General features: G+C 38.9%; 2 protein-coding genes across 2 annotated transcripts in view; both read left to right on the top strand.

The window, feature by feature from the left end:
• LOC145996058 (uncharacterized) overlaps positions 1 to 18,554 on the top strand; it is a 502,345-nt gene that overhangs the window by 410,012 nt on the left and 73,779 nt on the right. The window lies entirely within an intron of this gene.
• Positions 2,024 to 12,698, top strand: LOC145996056 (enhancer of split mgamma protein-like). The gene is made up of 3 exons (XM_083132273.1): positions 2,024 to 2,230; positions 8,219 to 8,569; positions 10,869 to 12,698. Exons 1-3 carry the CDS (start codon positions 2,165 to 2,167, stop codon positions 11,124 to 11,126), a joined length of 675 nt encoding a protein of 224 aa, XP_082988399.1. The 5' UTR covers positions 2,024 to 2,164; the 3' UTR covers positions 11,127 to 12,698.

An 18,554-nucleotide genomic window follows, 5' to 3' on the forward strand; every position in this document is an offset into this window, starting at 1 on the left:
GTCTAAAGTGGGATCCGAACCACTATGTGCCTCCACCAGGTATCGAACCCTGGACCTCTTGATTACAAGGCGACTTTAGTGTGTGGCGAAATGCATTTCCAAGTGGCGCTTATAAACGAGAATTAAGTTTATTGAATAATTTTTAATCAGTTGTGTTTTTTATTTTAAAGTTTACAGAGCACCCTGTTATTAACAATAATAATGTCGGTAGTGTCCAAAACAAAGGATAGCCTAGAGGCCCCCGCCCCCATATAAGGATCAGAAAAGGTTGACATGGACATTTCATAGATGAGAAATGGAAACCCTGGATGAACATAGAAAGATGACGTCAGGAGGGGAAAACAGGTGCCAGTGAAAAAATCTGACAATCGCAACACCCTCCTTTGAAAGTGGGCCATCATGCGGGGACGACAGCATTGCCATACAAAGCCTGGTAGTGGCTATTGTTCGAGCCGCGGGGGGAAGCGTGATAGGGCAGGAATACAATTAAGTCCTTCCGTGCTTAAATCTGCTACACATATGCAAGGCCAAACGCTGGAGATTAACCCCACCACTTCTTCCACCGTACAGCACCAGCGTTGCCAACCCCCCGATAAGAAAAGGCACTGTTTAATCTGTGAAATTTGTAGGGTGTTCTGGAAAAGATACGTCACAAGCACGTATCTAAAAATATATTTCTGGGGGGGTTCGAACCAAGTGTCCCAGAAATAATAATAATAATAATGATGATGTTCAAATTAAAACAATTAAATATTAATTACAATATGTAATGTATTAATATTGAATTTTTATTATTACATGAATACTTAAAAAGATGGTATAAGAATATAAATATAACAGCATATATTTATTATCTAGTTTCGCCAAGTTTGTATAAAAACAAGGATATTAATGTCAAGGATTGAATGTTTATTGAATAATAATGAAAAACGATGTTCCTGATTAATATTTTGCATATTTTCATAAGTAGTAATGTGCATAAATCTTCTTTGGTACTGCCCTTCAGAGCAGTATGATCCCAATATAATAATCCTTGTCTTCCAAGTTCATAGGAAACAAATTATCATGGATTATAGTACAACAAATGCTGAAAAGTACATTTTCATTATTTTTATTTATGTACTTGGTAAGTCTTTCGGGGGGCACCGGACTCCCTCCTAAATACGTCCTTTATAAGTGACAAACTGTGATTTTTTGTTGCTGTCTTTTAAGCTACACCAAAACTACATAGTCTTGAAGTTACACTGAATCAATTAAAGAAAATATTATAAGTTTATTCTGGGTATGTGCGAGATTCTAAACAATGGTGATGCAATATGTGTATCATTTCTGTAATGTTTGCTACTTTCTGCTGTAAAATTGTATTTTTCCCGAACAGGCAATTGGATTCCAAAATTGGGGGGGGGGAGTTTACTTTCCCTTGGTAGATAAGGTTTAGCATAGTGCGGGGGCAAAAGTAACAAAACGTGGGAGGGGAGCGACTGCCCCCACATACCCCCTAATCTCCGACACTGCGAACAGCCTAGAAATTATGCTTGAGTTTTTTGGTGCACAGTAAGGCTAATCGGGACTGGAGCTACAGTTGGGATCCGAACCACCGAGTATCAAACCCGGGACACCTTGATTACAGGCGACGGTTACCGCTATGCCATCGGAGAGGCCCGTGAAATTATGCTAAACGGTGATAAATTATGGTAGGATCTATAATAATAATGAATTATGACTATCATTGATACTTAGTATTAATATTTTATTATAAACAAAAATAAATAAATTGTGCTAGGTTTAGCATCAATATGCTAGAGTTGGCATCTCTGGTCCAGGACAAATCTTTTTGGCCAGGACGTTTCCTCGCCGCTAAAGAACCAATAGAAATGCGCGGAAGAAGACGTGCAGGAAGAGGGGGGAGGGGACAGCCGCGTGTCGGCAGCAGCCGCCGCGAAATATACCCGCCGTGAAAATCCTGTGTGGAGGGGGCGGTACCGTACAGGTGCCGGGGTGTGTGGGAACGTAGCTGTGCACGGGGTTCCCACGGGGCCAGCACACACCTGGTCCTACTATATATAGCCACCCCCTTCCCAAACATGGCTGCGCAGTTGGTTTGCCGTGTGCTACGGGGATAGTGTAGTTCGTAGCCTTTGCCCGCCCACACGTGTTCGCAGCGATGTTGTCGCCGTACGGAATAGACCAGCAGCATACACCGGTGTCACGTACGATGCAGTACAAGAAGGTAAGTCGTTAAAAAAAGGCGAAGTGTTTGTTTACGTGTGCGTTTGTGTGTTGCATGTGAATGCGCTAATAGTGTGTTCTCGCCGAGAGATATTTTTGCACAGTGTATCTTTGCGGTAAAGTGGTAAAGGCCTTGTAACTCCAGGGACCCCGGGTTCGATACACGGTGAAGGCACATGGTAGTTCGGATCTCACATTAAACTGTTGCTCCAGCCGCGATTAGCCCATCTGTGCATAAATTGGACTTACCAGTATGCTGTCAGCAGCTTCGTCGTATAATTTCATTCGGTAGATGGGCTTTAGTCTAAAGTTCTCTTGCCAACCTCCGTGGCAGAGCGGTTAGCACAGCCCTCTACGACACCAGCGTTCCCGAGTTCGAATCCCGGCCTGGGCATATTTGCGAGCGTCCCTTCATAAGTTTCATCTTATCATCCCTCATCTTCGCGATTAGTCAAATGAGCAGATAAGCGAATTAAATGAAACCAAATCAATGAATATAATTTCTAATTTATTTCTATTTTGGTTATTGTACGTCGCTTCTTTACATCTTGGGTCAATAGCGAAGATGAATACTAAATTGATGAAGTTGTGACAGTGGCACATTAATGCTTGACGAAGGTTCAAACCTGGGACCTGGTTTCGGAGCGCCCTACTCTAACCACTCTCCCACGGGGTCGGCTCTATCACTTTCTTCCTGTCTTTCTTTCTCTCTCTTTCGTCTGTTTCTATTATATTTTGTGTTCTCTCTCCATCTCTTTGTCCTTCCTGTTTCTCCATTTCCTTTACTTTCTCTCTCTCTCTGTCATCCTCGGTTCTTCCCTATACTTTTCTCTGGTTTTTATTTTCTTATTTTTTACCTGTCTTACTTTCCAATTTTTCTTACTTCCTCTGTTTATGCATTTCTTTCTATCACTTTTATTTTGTGCCTGTGTCTGTAATTTAGTCTGTTAGAAAATTCTGAGATTATAAGTTGGGTTAAAGCCCACTCTTTGGCGACGCCCCCGTACTCTCCGCGCATAAACAACCGTGGACTCTGGGATGTATCTTCTGTCATTTAGATCAAAAGTGGAATCTACATTCAGAACCCAAAATTTGTCTTTTTTTAAAACATCACTTATCTCGTGTCTTCTCATCTTTTTTTTATTTCTCTCCTGTCCTCAAATTTTCACTTCTTTTTTCTCTGACTCCTCTCTCTCTCTTCGTTATCTCCTCTTACCTCCCCTCATATATATCTTATTTTCTCTTCCGTCTTTTGTTTTCTTCTCCTATATCCTCTCTACTGTCTCTTCTCATGTCCTCTCTACTGTTCACTTCTATCTTTTTGTCTAATTCTTCTCTTATCCTCGCTTCTACATCTCCTTTTCTCTCTTCTCCACTTCTCTTCATTTCTTCATCTCCTCTCATATTCTCTTCTATACCATCTACTCTGTCTATTCTTTCTCTCTTTTCTTCCTCTTCCCTCCTATATTTCCTCTTCATTACTATAATCTCTCTTCTCTTCTTGTCTCTTCTTCCATTCTCATTCTTTCGGTTCTGATTGTTCTGCCGATCTATCGACAATCGAGAAATTACGGGCAATCCCATCCGGTATTCGAACCCGGGGCCCCTGATGTTGCAGCACTCTCAATATCGTCTGCACAACCGATTCAGCCACAATAGTTCAGTGTCAATTTTCTGTTGACAAAACTTAAAATACAAGAAAAATAGTTTTTCCTGCTTCCGGAGATTTACATTTTCCAGAATTAAAAACAAATCGATGTGATTCTTGGAAATGAAGTACATTTTTGGAAATGTCCTTTCTTATTACAGGTCCATGTACCCCAGTGTCTCCCTCGTTTTTTTCTCTTTTGGACGAGGTGGGGGTTAAGAGACCCACGCTGACGTTTGTATTTTGAAATTTTACACCTCTTTAGAATTGCTCTTACAAAAGTTTTTGTTTTGAGTCCACTTTATGCACAGAGAGGCTAATCAGGACTGGACTTACAGTTTAAAATGGGATCCGAACCACTGTGCACTGTGCCTTCGCGGGTATCGAACCCGGAACCCCTTGATTTCTTTCTTTTGATATTTGCAATACTTCGGTGACGTAACGAGTCCGTAAATATCTAGAAGTACCCAAAAGTCGCGTTTCAGAAACTTTCTGGGGAACGAATGCAATTGAACTTTGATATGTGGTGGGAGGGTTGATGGATTGATTATTGAGTGTTTATCGTCGTTCCTCTACCTTTGAATTAATCGCGACGACGGAGATGAGTGGATAATTAATGAAGTGATGAAGTAACTCGCATAAATTAAATTTTTTCCGTGAATTTTTTGACTGCAAAGGGTGCCTCTTTAGGGGCAATGTAGTGTGTCAGACTTTGGGAGGGAAGGGGATGGGTACCCCCTGTCGTGTAAGATTAATTCTCAACAGATGTCAATTTTTCAGAATATAGACTGTTTCTCTTCCTCCTCTTACTCACAAATTTTCCTTTCTTTTTTCTTTCTCCAATTTTTCTCTTCTCTTCTTCTCTATCTTGTCTCGTTCTTTCTCTTTCTTTGCCTTCCCTTGTTCTTACTCGCTTCATCCCTTCTTCTTCTCACCTCCTTTCTGCCTCTTATTTCCTTTTGCTCTTCTCTACCACATTGCACAGCGGTTTGCATACGTTCATTTAGATTGATTCATTTGCTTTATTTTACTTGGCTTTTCTGCCACTTTTGGTTAATCGCGGAGATGTGGATGAGAGATGATATGATGAAATTGACTGAATAGAACTCACAAAGAACACCCATGCCCAAGCCGAGTTTCGAATCCGGGACCACTGGCGTCGTAGCGCGCTGTTATAACCACTCTGCCACGGAGGACATTTAGACACCATTGTCGATTCTAACAGAAATGATACCAAAGGTTTTGTGCATTGTTTGTGTACGAATATGCACGCAAACGGAAAACAAGGAAATGAATCTTTTTGGAGGGCAGTCCAAATGACAGCTCAAGTTTAGTTTTTGGTCGTGCTACAAACGATTCACTAACATTTAAACTTTAGGCTAATCTGGTCTGGACCTACAGTTTGAAGTGGGATCTGAAGCATTGTGCAATATGCCTTCACCGGCAATCGAACACAGGACCCTTTGATTACAATAAAACAGCCTTAGCCACTACACCATGCGAGGGGACCATGTCTCTCCGTGGCGTACTGGTTAACGTAGAGTGTTAATAAACCAGAGGTTGAAGGTTCGTGTCACTGTTGAATTCACTGACATTATAGAACGAATAGAGATTTGCTACAAGAAACAGGAACGTTGGCCAAGGTCGACAGCCTTTTGTTGACAGGGTCAAAACAAGGAATGGAATGAAATGAAATTTCGAATCCTGGGTAAGCCTTTGAATTTTAATTTTTTGGGTGCGTCAGCACTTAAAGGCTATTTTGCACCCATCACGTTATACGGGGTCCAGCCCTTTACCATAAATAAAATAGCATAATTGTAGTGACGTGTTACTAAAATATTGAAATCTTCTGACTTTCGTTAAAAGCTGAGGCTGTAGAGAGGCACTCAGCACACACAAGGACAAAAAACAGCACAACACACACAAAACAAAATATCGAAAAATAGGCTCTTCTGGAGCAGTGACCGTAGCTCCAACACAGTTCGGCTCCTTTGAGTGCGAAACTCGGTCGAGACCTTTTTCGTCCTCTTGATCAAACAGGAAGAAGGCGATGTGGCATTTTTTTTCTCTCTACCCTCTGTTTAAATGTTTCAACCAGTAAGTAAGCATCTCGACATCCAACAATGAAAAAAGGGTAGAAAAACCCAGTTTTATTACATTTGTCAACAAAGCACAGGCGGGGCGAGGAATGAAGGGAAGGGTGCTGTACAAATAAGCGCAGTTTTAGCACATTTTCCCGGCCAAAACCGGTTCGGAATTCCATTCACGGCACTCATTTGCCAGCTTCTCTTCGGATGGAATTCAATGGATATTTACTTACGTTGTTCCTGTAGATTCGAGTTGGCTGGGAAATTTTCGTGGTTACAAAAAGAAAAGAAAAGGTGCTGAATGATCTAGAAGTTGTGTAGCAGGATCGTTTGGCTTCTTCCAATTTTATCTTCTTCTTCAAGTTGTCTGAGAAGTGCAAAAGAAGTTAGCTGCGACAATTAGGCTTTGGTTGAACTAACAAATCAAGCAGAGTGCGTGCCTATCTATAGCCTTTTCTTATTGTCCTTATTTGTCAGAATAGAACTCGATAGTGTGACAGGTACATTATTTATTTAACTCCAACGATTTAGAGCTTTGTGTACGGCACCACGATCCGGTTTCATGCAATCTCGAGTGAACTTTGCAGTCGGTTGGTTCGTGGCTGAGTGATTAGCCCAGTGCGCTACGACGCCAGGAGTTCTGGGTTCGATTCCCGCCCGGTCTGAACATGGGAACTTAACTGAACTCCAAGGCGCAAACAGAATGTTGCGAGTCAGCCCGATTTCTGGATCTACACTTTAAAGTGTTACCCGCACCACTTTATGCCTCCACCGAGTTTCGAACTCGGGACCATTTGATTACAAGGCGACGACGTTATCAGGCGCATCGAGCCCCATCGCCGCTGTTTTTTGTCTTTTGAGACCGAATCCCTCTACTTTTGCTCTCCAGCAGATCTCAAAGTTTTGGAGCTCCCACCGGGAATCGAACCCGGGACCACTCGCACCAAAGACGGCATCCAATGAGCTACCCAGGAGCTCAAAGTATTACCTCCATATTATCATCACTAATATTAATTCTCATCCTTTGATCCCTGGCTTCGAGACACGATATTCTAATCACTACGTCAACAAGGCTGGCAGCGAAATCTGCACTGTTATTAATATTTGTGTTCAGATTTTATTATGATGTAAATATAGCTATAATGCTTCGTACAGTCGCGTGTATCTCATTTGTGTCCACTTCCAAGCCTGAACCAGATCAAAACAGTTGTCTTTAGCAATCGTGGACATTTGTTTAAAGTTACCAAATAATTTGGCTAAAATTACGAACTGTATTAAAGGCTACGATTATTTTTTTTTGTGGTCACGGAAATCCTTCAACAAACGTGTTTTGTCAATTCAAATATGTGTGTGTGTATGACCCAGACGAAACGTGGAGGAGGTACACCCAAAGAAAATTAATTGCCAATCAGCACAATAAGTGCTTCCATCTGGAGCCAACCTCTGTGACAGAATGGTTAGCGCAGTGCGCTACGACGCTAGGGGGTCACGGGTTCGAATTACGGCCCAGGCATGGGTATTCTTTGTGAGTGGTCCTTCATCAGTTTCATCCTCGCTTCATGATTGGCCGACCTCCATGACGGAATGGTTAGCACAGCGCGCTACGACACCAGGGAACCCGGGTTCCAATCCCATTCTAGGTATGGGTGTTCTTTGTGACTGTCCCTTCATGAATTTCATCATATCATCACTCATCCTCATCTTCGCGATTAGCCAAAAGTGGAAAAAAGGCGACGCTAAATAGCAAAAATCAAATCAAGGTTCATCAGCACCGCCTCCCCCCAATATCACTTCAAAATTTCCTGAACGAGAAGGCTCAGTTTATGGTAATTTTGGTTCCAAATTTTTACTTATAAAGGCAAATTTGGTAATGTGATCAACTCTTGGGGTTCCTGGTTCGAATGGGTGTTCATCGCGAATGTCCCTTCATCAATTTCATCATATCTTTACTCATCGTCGCGATTGGTCAAAAGTGGCAGAATACGGTGATAAATAGCAAGAGTCAAATCAAGGTTCATCTGGAGCAGTGATTTATCAACATATCTTAACATTTCCTCAAAGCCCCCCTGGAAGTTTTCACAAAGGCCCAATATATGGTCATTTTGGCTCCCCCTTAAATATGAACTTAAACCCTCCAAGATGGAAAATTCTAGATAAACTGTTGATCTGGATGTAGGCTATTGAAATTACTAATGTAACTTGATTAAGTGGTAAAGATGCTTCCAGCAACTGAAGTTTTGTCTTTCTTCTCCAGGTGACGAAGCCCTTACTGGAGAGAAAGCGAAGGGCGAGGATCAACAGGTGCCTTGACGAGCTGAAGGAGCTGATGGTGACTGCTCTTCAGTCGGAGGGAGAGAACGTGAACAAGCTGGAGAAGGCTGACATCCTGGAGCTCACGGTTCAACATCTCCACAAGATCCACCAGCAAAGAGACCCAGTGGAAGATGCCCACAGGTTCCACGCGGGGTTCTCTCACTGCGCCTCCGAGGCCTACCAGTACCTGGTCACCCTGCCCGGGATGGACGCCACCATCAGTAGCCGCCTCGTGTCCCACTTGGGGCAGTGCGTGGAGGGGCTGTCCCAGCTTAGCCCCCTTTCGGTCCAGGTAAATGTCTCTTTTCTTCCTTTCTTTTGACGGTGAATACTTACTAAGCAATTTTCTACACTATACTTGATGGAAAGCAAGTCATTAATCCAGATATATCTACTATTAACTCATTTTGAGGACATTCAAAAAAGAGGATATAATCTGTGGACAAAAACAAACTTCACATTTAAAGTGTCATTTAAAGTAACAATTTTTCTCTTGTCGTCCTCCGTGGCTGAGTGGGTAGCACAGCGCTCCACGACGCTACGGGTCCCGGGATCGATTCCAGGCCTGGGCATGGATGTTCTCTGTGAGTGTCCCTGCATCAATTTCATCATCATCGCTCATCTTCACCGTCGCGATTAGCCAAAAGTGACAGAAAAGCGACGCTTAAATCCAATCAACCTGGTATCTAAGTTAACTATTGAGTACATTAGATTTTCCTTTATCATAGGAAACAATTGAGTAATGATTTTACAGTTATTGTTCAGGAGATGCTACAAATATTATTTACTTTACCACAGTTTATTTTATACATGAGTTACTGTTATGCAGGTCATGTATTCTGGTAATGGATTCTTCCGTATATTGTAAAGATGCAATTGTCAAAGTGCTGACAATTTATAACAACTGGATACATTATAACTTACTGGGAAGCTTTAGAAAGATTTCGGCTCAAACAGGAATCGAAATCTCTTTGCATTTCAATGTTGTACAGTGGGATCCATGTGAGTATTGCCGTGCAAATTGTCCATAAGCATGTCCGTGCACTTTATTTGACCCAATAAGAGCTTCAAGAATTAAAAGAAAACTTAAAACAAGCTGTTGACAACTTCCGCACCAGCATACATAACAATCGATCGCTTAAAAACACATAGGATGTAACAGAAAAATTAATGAAAATAGTCATGGACAATTTGCGCCGTATTACTCATGGATCCCACTGTGCAGCCAATGGCAAAGACAATAGTAGGCAAATTGTCAACCGCTATTTCAATTGTTTTCCTGCATTGTTTTAAGAAATATAATTCTATGGATGCGAGGTAGCTGTTGCTCTCTGCTTATTTACGTTTTTATTTCAATACATGACCATCACATTCTGGAAAACAGACTAAGTGAAGGTAGTGATGAATAATTTACCTACCATTACATTTTGCGTTGGTTGGGTGTAGAGTGGGGTGCATAAGTATGACCAAGCAAATCGTCCATCACCGTGCTTTGTTTTTGGGCTGTGAGAGCTTCAAGAATTGAAGCAAAACGTCAAACAAACAGGGGTAGAAAAATACAGAACGCCCGGTCGCCATAGCGCCTGAATTTTCAAATTCAGTGCTAAAAGAATAGTTTTCTAATATTTCGAGTTCTCTTATGGAAATTTCCATTACCTTTCTTTAAAATAACGAGTACAGTATGTGCTATTTAATGTTTTAATGCCATTATAATTTTTTTCACTGTTGCTAGCCAAATTTTTAAATCTCCGGCGATATTGTAGAGTCCGGCATTATATTAGAATGTATTGCATAGTTTATTTACTCATGCTTTTACTAGTTGAGTCTTCTTTAGGAAGGCCACTCCGGTGCAAGAATTATTTTTAATCCAATCTTGTATTAATTAATAAATTAAATGTTTTAAGATCGTATTTCAGAACGTGTAGCTTCATCTTAGTTGGATTCATGGATTTCTTAGTTGGCTCCTGAGAAAAAGGGGCTTGCGCCTTAATATGTATTAGTTTTTTCTATCCCTATACAGCCTTTAAAAACTCATAAGAGAAAAATTAATGACAATAGTCATGGACAATTTGCTGAGCAATACATGTGCATACACTCGTGTAACTATAACAGCAGGGTTGTTGAAAGTCCAGGATTTTTTAAAAAATTCAATTCCGGTCCAAGTACCTTTCTTCCAGATCAGTTTAAATTCGGTCCAGGAACCTTATTTCCGGATCAATTTAAATAGGGTCCAAGTTTCGAATTGAAATGAAACAATACCGTAAGCAACGTAGACGGAATTTCAATTGTGCGAGAACAAGGTTCGGGTCTTGCAGCGGAACCCAATAGAACCCATTAGAATTTATGGGTTCGTGGACCTTTTAACAACCCTGATTAGCAGTATAGTAAAGAGTTGGTTTGGGACCTTCTCGATGTAGTTAGCATTGACAAGGTTCAGCCTAATTGTCATAGTTATTTAGTAAGATAATGTATCTGGAATTTGCAATATGCATGTTTGTGGGTACAATCAACCTCACCAGACAAAGATTCTGCTAGTTACTTTTTCTTCCCATTGCCTCAATTACTAATCACTTCCTTTCTCATTATTTCAGGTTCCTCCTGCTCAGAGACCATACTCTCCACCTGTCTCACCTTTGACCCCGCCGCCTGCAACGCAGAGTCACAATGCAGAGACATCCTGGAAACAGCACAGGTCGATCCACAAAGAGGCCGAGACCGGAAGTTACGCAATGTCTTGCACCCCGAGTGCCCAGGATCTCATGAAGCCAATGACTGGCCTTCTGATGACGGTGAGGCCCATTCCCATACGGCCAAATCCCCAACCGCAAACAATGTGGAGGCCTTGGTGAAGGGTTTAGCCTCGCAACAATCCACAATTGATCTCATCTCACAGTCCACATGAGGAGGCAGTGTAATTATATCACAGAAATACAGGGTGTCCCTAAAGGTACTTTACAGCTTTGATGTCCTACAGCACAACTTGCAATTGACAAAGAAATATACCATGCCCCCGTTAGATTTACCAACGCATGAAGTTTTATTGTGTATTAGTCCACTTCAACATGCGCACCTCTGGCAATGGCAGCCCTTATTCTGGCCTTCAAATCATCAAGATCGATGACAGGAGTGCTGTATACTGTGTCTTTGACATAGCCCCGCAAAAAAAGTCCAGGGGTGTAATGTCAGGGGATCTAGAAGGCCATGTAATTGGACCATCTCTTTCAATCCAACGTGCTGGAAATATCATGTCCAGGACATCTCCCGTCTAAGACCCAGTGTGATGCGGTGGTGCACTATCCTATTCAATAGGCTACCTGACAAAGAAAAATAAACTTTAGGCGTTGGTAAATCACCTGCAACAAAGTCAATTACAAGTTGAGCTGTAAAGTATACATACCTTTTGGTATGCTGTAGTTTTTTTGTGGAAGATTGATGAATGAAAGAACTAAAACCTTTCTACTAATTCCTGCTTTAAGATACAAGAAGTACTTGAGCTTTAAATTGCAAGAAGAAAGTCGTATATTTTTATTGCATTTACTTTATTTAGTATCCAACAAATCTTTTTATATACACATATATATTTTATTACTTCGAATATTCCAGTAGTTCCTCCACTGAGTGAATAGTCATATTACCAACTTTTTATAGTTAAAGTAATACATTTCCTATATATGTAGTTATGGCAAAGTGTTCTGGTAGTGTATACATTATTATATAGTTTGAATTATTGATGTTAAGTCTTTGTAGTTTTTTTTATGCGTAGATTTAAGATATTTTGAATGTATCTTGCTTCCATATGATCTCAGTATGTACAGACAATAGCAACTTGTCTTTCAGAAGAAAAAAATGTTATGTAAAAGCTGCTCTCTTTAAAACTCTTTGATTGGTTAGGGAACCAATTTGTTAGCCAGCTATTTATGGAAAGCAGGAAGGGTTAAGTAATGTCCCCTTGTCTCATTCTTACCAAAAAAGGAACCGCTAGGTTCCTGGGCTTGCCTAGGATTGATGGTTTTCCAAGAGTCCTGTCCGAAAGGTTCAAGTAAAAATATATGCATGGTGCCTATTCAAACTGCAGTACATTACATAGATTCAAACATTACTGCTCATAGAAAATTAGTGCAAAAATTGCGAGTGTTATTAGAGTTTTGTCATTGTTGATAGCACAAAACTAACATAGTTAACAAAAATTTTTCTTGGAACAAAATTATATATTAGTCATAATTTTCTCGTGCAAGTCTTCTGGTGCCAAATAATTTTATACAATGCAATAATAGGCGCTCGAAGCGGAAAATTTTAAACGGGGTATGTTTTATCGAGCGTTGGGGTTAACTGGAGAGGAAAATCCTCCTATGGTGTAGCATATAACATATAACATTATCATGTGTAAATTTTCTTAGCTGGGGGATATCAGCCCCTGCATCCCCCTCTATTTCAAGCATTGCCAATAGTGTTGCCCACGAGACGAGACTTTGGCCTGTCTCGTCTCGTGGAGTCTCGTGGAAATGCTGTCCCGTCTCGAAAATATTCGTTTGTCTTATGACACATGGTCAATCTCGTCTCGTCTCGAATTTTTGAAAGCCTGTCCCGTCTCGTCCCGTGGGCAACACTAACTGCCAACATGGATATAAAACTTAAATGATGCATATTATTATACCCCAGTTCAATGTTAGTAAGCATTACCTTAAAAATGGCAGAATGTTATTAACATTTCATTATAATTATAATTTGTGTTGACTTTACAGAATATTCAAACAGTACAAGAGCATTGGAATTTAGATATTAGAAATGTCTTTAGCATTGTTTTTATGGTTTAATGTTAATGAAATATGCTACCACTTAGTGCAAAACATTACAGAAAATCTTATACCCTGCTTTTCATGAATGCATATTTTACAAGCACGCTACATTGTCGATACTTTCCAAAATCATATTGTTAATGCGATTGTTGTTAAATGTTGGCCAGGATTGTTGTATTTGAAATCCAACAGCATACTTTATAACAGAAAGATATGGTCTGTGATAGATTTAGCTTTAGAGGTACCAACATAACCTTTTTGCTCTAGATAAGTTGAAAAGGTGAATATTAGAAGAAAACGTTTCAGAGCATTATAGGTTAGGCATGCTGGTATGTTACTATGTTTTTTATTCATGTTATTTGAGATTATATTGCAACGATGTTGCAGGAAGGATTTTATACGAAACATTTTCTTTCACTGTTACCATTGTCTTTCATGTTGTACTTAAAGAGTTTGTTAGTACAAAAGCAAGGTTTAGCAGTGGCGATTTGCTATTGTGTTGCATATTTAGCAAAGGGTTGGCATTTGGTGAGATTGTGAAATTTGCCAGTAGTGTATGGAACTGAGACCCTATTTCCAATGTTAATCTTAAATTTTGTAGTTTCTCTCTCTATATATATAATATGTATTTTGTATTTTTTCATACAATTTTGAAATCTTTAACATTTTGTAATCCATTGTACTGTATCCTGCTACTTATTATATACTTTAAACGAAGTCTGTGATTCATTATGAAGCTCAAGAAAAGTCCCTGTGATTTTTTCTTAAAAAGTAAGAACTGATGTTGAAAAGAAACACTATTGTACGTTGAAATACAATTTTAGGCAAATAAAATGAACTTATTAAGGAACAAATAGTAGTTATCGTTTCATTGTTGCACTATATATAGTTACCAAAACGATGTTTCTATGTTTTCAGACGGTTTTACATATAATAATAACACACATACACACACATATTATATATATATATATATATATATATATATATATATATATATATAAAATTCAATTCTAGAAAATAAGTATTTTGCTAATGTTTCAAGTTCATTATGGAAATTTCTATTATTTTCTTTTAAAAAAAATAACGAGAGTATGTTTTTTTTAAATGTTCGTGTGTTTTCTGTATCACGGGTATCAGAATAATAAACATGCCATTATAATTTTTTTCACTGTAGCCGAATCTTAAAATCTGCGGCGATATGGTAGAGTCTGGCCATATATTAAAATGTATTGCTTAGTTATCCATGCTGTTAACAGTTGAGCCTCCTTTAGGAATGCCACTCTGGTGCAAGAATTAATTACTGTTCTTTCAATATTTTATTAATTAAATGTTTTAATATCATATTTTAAAATGTGTAGCTTCATCTTAGTTGGATTCATGGCTATCTTGCCTCATATTTAAAAGAAAAACTGCCTCGTGAGAAAAAGGGAAGCGTCTAAATTCTTTTAAGTTTTTTCTGTACCCCTGTGTTATACATATTCTCTTTATTATCCTATACCTTCATTTTGTCTGCACAAGTAATACCGAACAAATATTTTAGGTCGTTAAAAACAACACGTAATAATAATCTACGATTTTTAAAACCGTATACCATGTATAGATATTTAACAAGTTTATTCTCATTCTTAAATTGTGGTTCATTTTACACATTTCATATTTTATTCCAAATATAATACTTCCTGCATATTGTACATAATAACCTAATGTTATTAGGTCTATGAGTTTTGGAGTTTTCCTAAGGAAAAAAATAAAGGGTCAACGTTTTCCTCACTTTATGTTATTTTTCCCGAATTTACTTTTTTAAAAACGTAGTAAAATTGTGAGTTTTCAGTGTATATATAATTCTTAGCCCTTTGTACTTACTACATAACTTGGGGCCTTCCGATGGCGCAGTGGTACTACTTTAAACTGTAGGTCCAGTGGCGATTAGCCTTACTGTGCATAAAGTGGACTTAAAACACCAAATCACTACATAACTTAAGTGATATGATTCAATTAATCAACATATTATTCCTTGTTAATTACAAAAGAAGATTCTTCAATGAAAATTTGTTCGACTTAAAACATGGCTATTCAACTTAGCATTCAGTAAGAAACATATATTAATTTCTTCTTTCATTGCAAGATTAATATCTGAAAATTTTCAAATTAGAAGCATTTTTTTTTTTTTTTTTTGGTGGGACCGTGTGGTTTGTCTCAATGCCAGATACCTGCACAAAACATTCGTTAAACAATCATCAAACACTGACGTAAATTCAAATTTCTGATTTTCGTGTTATTTTGTATACATACTCGAGAAACATTAAAAATCGGGTAAAAGTTCCAAATTCGCCCTATTTTGCAAATTACTGTGCATAAAAATGCCTTGAGCATACCATCTTACTAATTTCTTTTAATCAAGGGGTTTCGGGTTCGATACTCGGTGGAGGCACATGGCACAGTGGTTCGGATCCCACTTTAAACTGTAGGTCCAATCCCAATTCTGAATATGGCTCACTGACGGATTTAGTGACGGGTACGTGACCCCAAAATGCATGATTAGGGTTTTTTGAAAATCCATTGTATTCAAAGGAATTTAAAGTAGTCGATAAACCTAATATACAACAGTTAAATAACTTCATTCGGTGATATATTTTTGCAGAAAATCACGTAATAAAACAGTTTAGCAGAAATAGACAAATCAGGGCTGCACAGTGAAATGTGGCGTCACCGGAAATCGAAGCCAGAACGTCTTGATTACAGGTCACGAAAACTTTAATACCATTGTACGTAAATTTACATTAATGGAAACATAAAAAGTGGAAATCTACGAGATCAGAGGTTTGCTTCCCGGCAAAGTCACACTGCACAGAGTGATTTGATTCCATTTTAAACTGAAATCCAGTTCCGGTTAGCTTATATCAGCACAAAGTGGACCTAAAATGAACTTCGACCTTAGAAGTTCCGTGTTCGAATCCCGACCCCTTCTTTGTGAGTGTCCCTTCATCATATCATCAGCCATCCTCATCGTCACGACTAGCCACGCGATCTCTTGGTCTGTCTCGTTTCGAAAAAGTAATGCAGGATATTATACGAACAAAAGTTAAAAGTGTGAGACTCACAAATTTTAATCTCAAAAAGTGGGATAAACCTTCAACCATTTAGTTCACTGCGCGGTGAGGATAAATAAGGTTCCTTAGTCATGAGGATTTAATATTTAAAAATAGCGTTTGTTGATTACCGATAGCTAGGTAGGGGAGGCGGGGGCTAGTTGCAAAACTTTTAAAATTTTCAACTTCAAAAAATTGTATAATATTTGCTTTTCAACATACGTCTACGAAACTTTGTAGTTGAAAGGCGGGATACATTCCACTTGCACAGAAAATTTGAGAACCTCGACACTCATTTACTTTTCTTAGAAATTTAAAATTTCCAAACGCCTAACTTTTGTTGCAACTTGCCCCGTATGCGGGGCAAGTTGCAACAGTGGATGGGGCATATTGCAACACATGGAAACATAATTGAAATTAAGAACGTAAATCTTAATTTATTTAACAAATGATACAAAAAACGATATGAATATTATGTTAGAAACTGTTCAACATATGCTGACATTGTAACAATATTTTAAACTTCAAATAGGCCTAGACCTAAATTTAGTATATTTTTGGTTTAGAAATGTAGATAAAGGAGTATACAAAAAAAAAAAAAAAAAACACTTTCTTTAATCAGAGAAACAATGATGACAGACATAAAACGCATCTTCTTTCGCACATTTCTTGAAATGTGTCCACCCGTCACACTCTATACACTGTACCCACTCCCTTCCATCATCTTCATATGCCTGTTGCAACTTACCCCTCACCCACTTTACTTAACAGAAGGACGAAAATGTCTTCAACATGAATCTCATTGTAATGATGGGTGTTATTCTTTTACAGGTGAAAGTACATGTGTATCATTAATAGCAACATATAGTCAACGACAGTTACTTGTCCTAGTCGCAAGTCACTTCAAAATAAATTCTTCAAATTTTAATCGACTGGTCTGAAAACAGCAATAATTCTTTCCTGTAACTGTTATCAGCTCGCGTGCACCAACAATCTAGAACGTTTCTTCCTCCAAAAAATGCGCATGCGCGAAGGGCAAGTTCGTTCTCGTAACTCTTCACGTTGAGGAGATATTAACAATGTTGCAACCTACCCTTGTTGCACCTAGCCCCTGCTTCCCCTAAGTCATGAGATCTATCTTGCTGCTTATTGAATTTCTTCCACTCTTTATCCATCGTACACTTAGGGCGTCCCAGATGGCGCAGTGGTAGCGTCGTCGCCTTGTAATCAAGAGTTCCAGGGTTCGATACCCGGTGGAGGCACATAGTGGTTAGGACCCCACTTTAAACTGTAGCGCCAGTCCCGATTAGCCTTACTGTGTGGCGACACGAGTGGAGTTAAAACACCAAATCAATCAATCCATCTTAGACTTAGGGAACTTTCAAATCGAAGCGACACGCAACAAACCACACGGTGGTTTGCACCGAAGTGAATGAAACAAGCGACACTTGCCCTTTTTGTATGGTGTATACTCACCAACAGACCGAGGCGACACGATGCACGATATTTTGGAAAACGACCCAGTCCGAACGACACGTGCAGCTTGTCGCCACTCCGCAGTGGCACGACAAGTCCCACAAGTTTGCATTCGATTGGAGAAATCCTAAAGCTACACCAAGGGCGCCGACTTTCCAAAATTTCTGTGGGTGCACATAAATGGCGGTTAGATCTGTAATTATCAAGTATTGTGTACTTTAAACAACTTACATGCACAATGATTGCAAGAAGCAATGAATGATATTATCAACACGTTACTAAAAGAAAATACCACATTCATGCAAATTAAAATGAAAAAATCTTCATAAATGCAAATAATTTTAATTGTATTGCAGAGAGAACTATGCAAGGATTTTGTTGTGAACAGAAACTACAAAATGACTAAGGTTATGTACCAAATAATAACAATAATAATCATGGCATGTTAATATAAAACACATTCCTTCTTACGTCATTTGCACTTATGAATTTGTTTACAATCTTGGTAATGTCAATATTTTTAGTCATTTCTTTATGAACATGCAAAATTGCCAAATCATTCAATCTTTTTTGGGTCATTGTTGACAGCAAAAACGTTTTCAATTGTGTAAGTGCTGAAAATGACCGCTCATAGGTACAAGAAGTAACAGGTATAGTTAAAATCACCCGTACAAACTTCACAAATTCTGTGAGCATTTCACGCATGGGACCACTGTTTTCTCTACTTAAAATATTTGTAATGTCTGACAAGTTGGCCAATTTTTCTTTGTTCGTTCTGCACACATCTAGAAACATGTCCCTGTGAAATGTTAGCTTGTCTTTATCAAAGTCTGTCTCATCTCAATGTTTTTAATTGATTATTATATTTTGATAATGGCAAGTGAGAAATATTTATTTTATTTTGTTTTTATCA

This window comes from Lepisma saccharinum, chromosome 12 (assembly GCF_977018435.1).
Source record: "Lepisma saccharinum chromosome 12, izLepSacc3.1, whole genome shotgun sequence".
Taxonomy (NCBI): Eukaryota; Metazoa; Arthropoda; class Insecta; order Zygentoma; family Lepismatidae; genus Lepisma; species Lepisma saccharinum.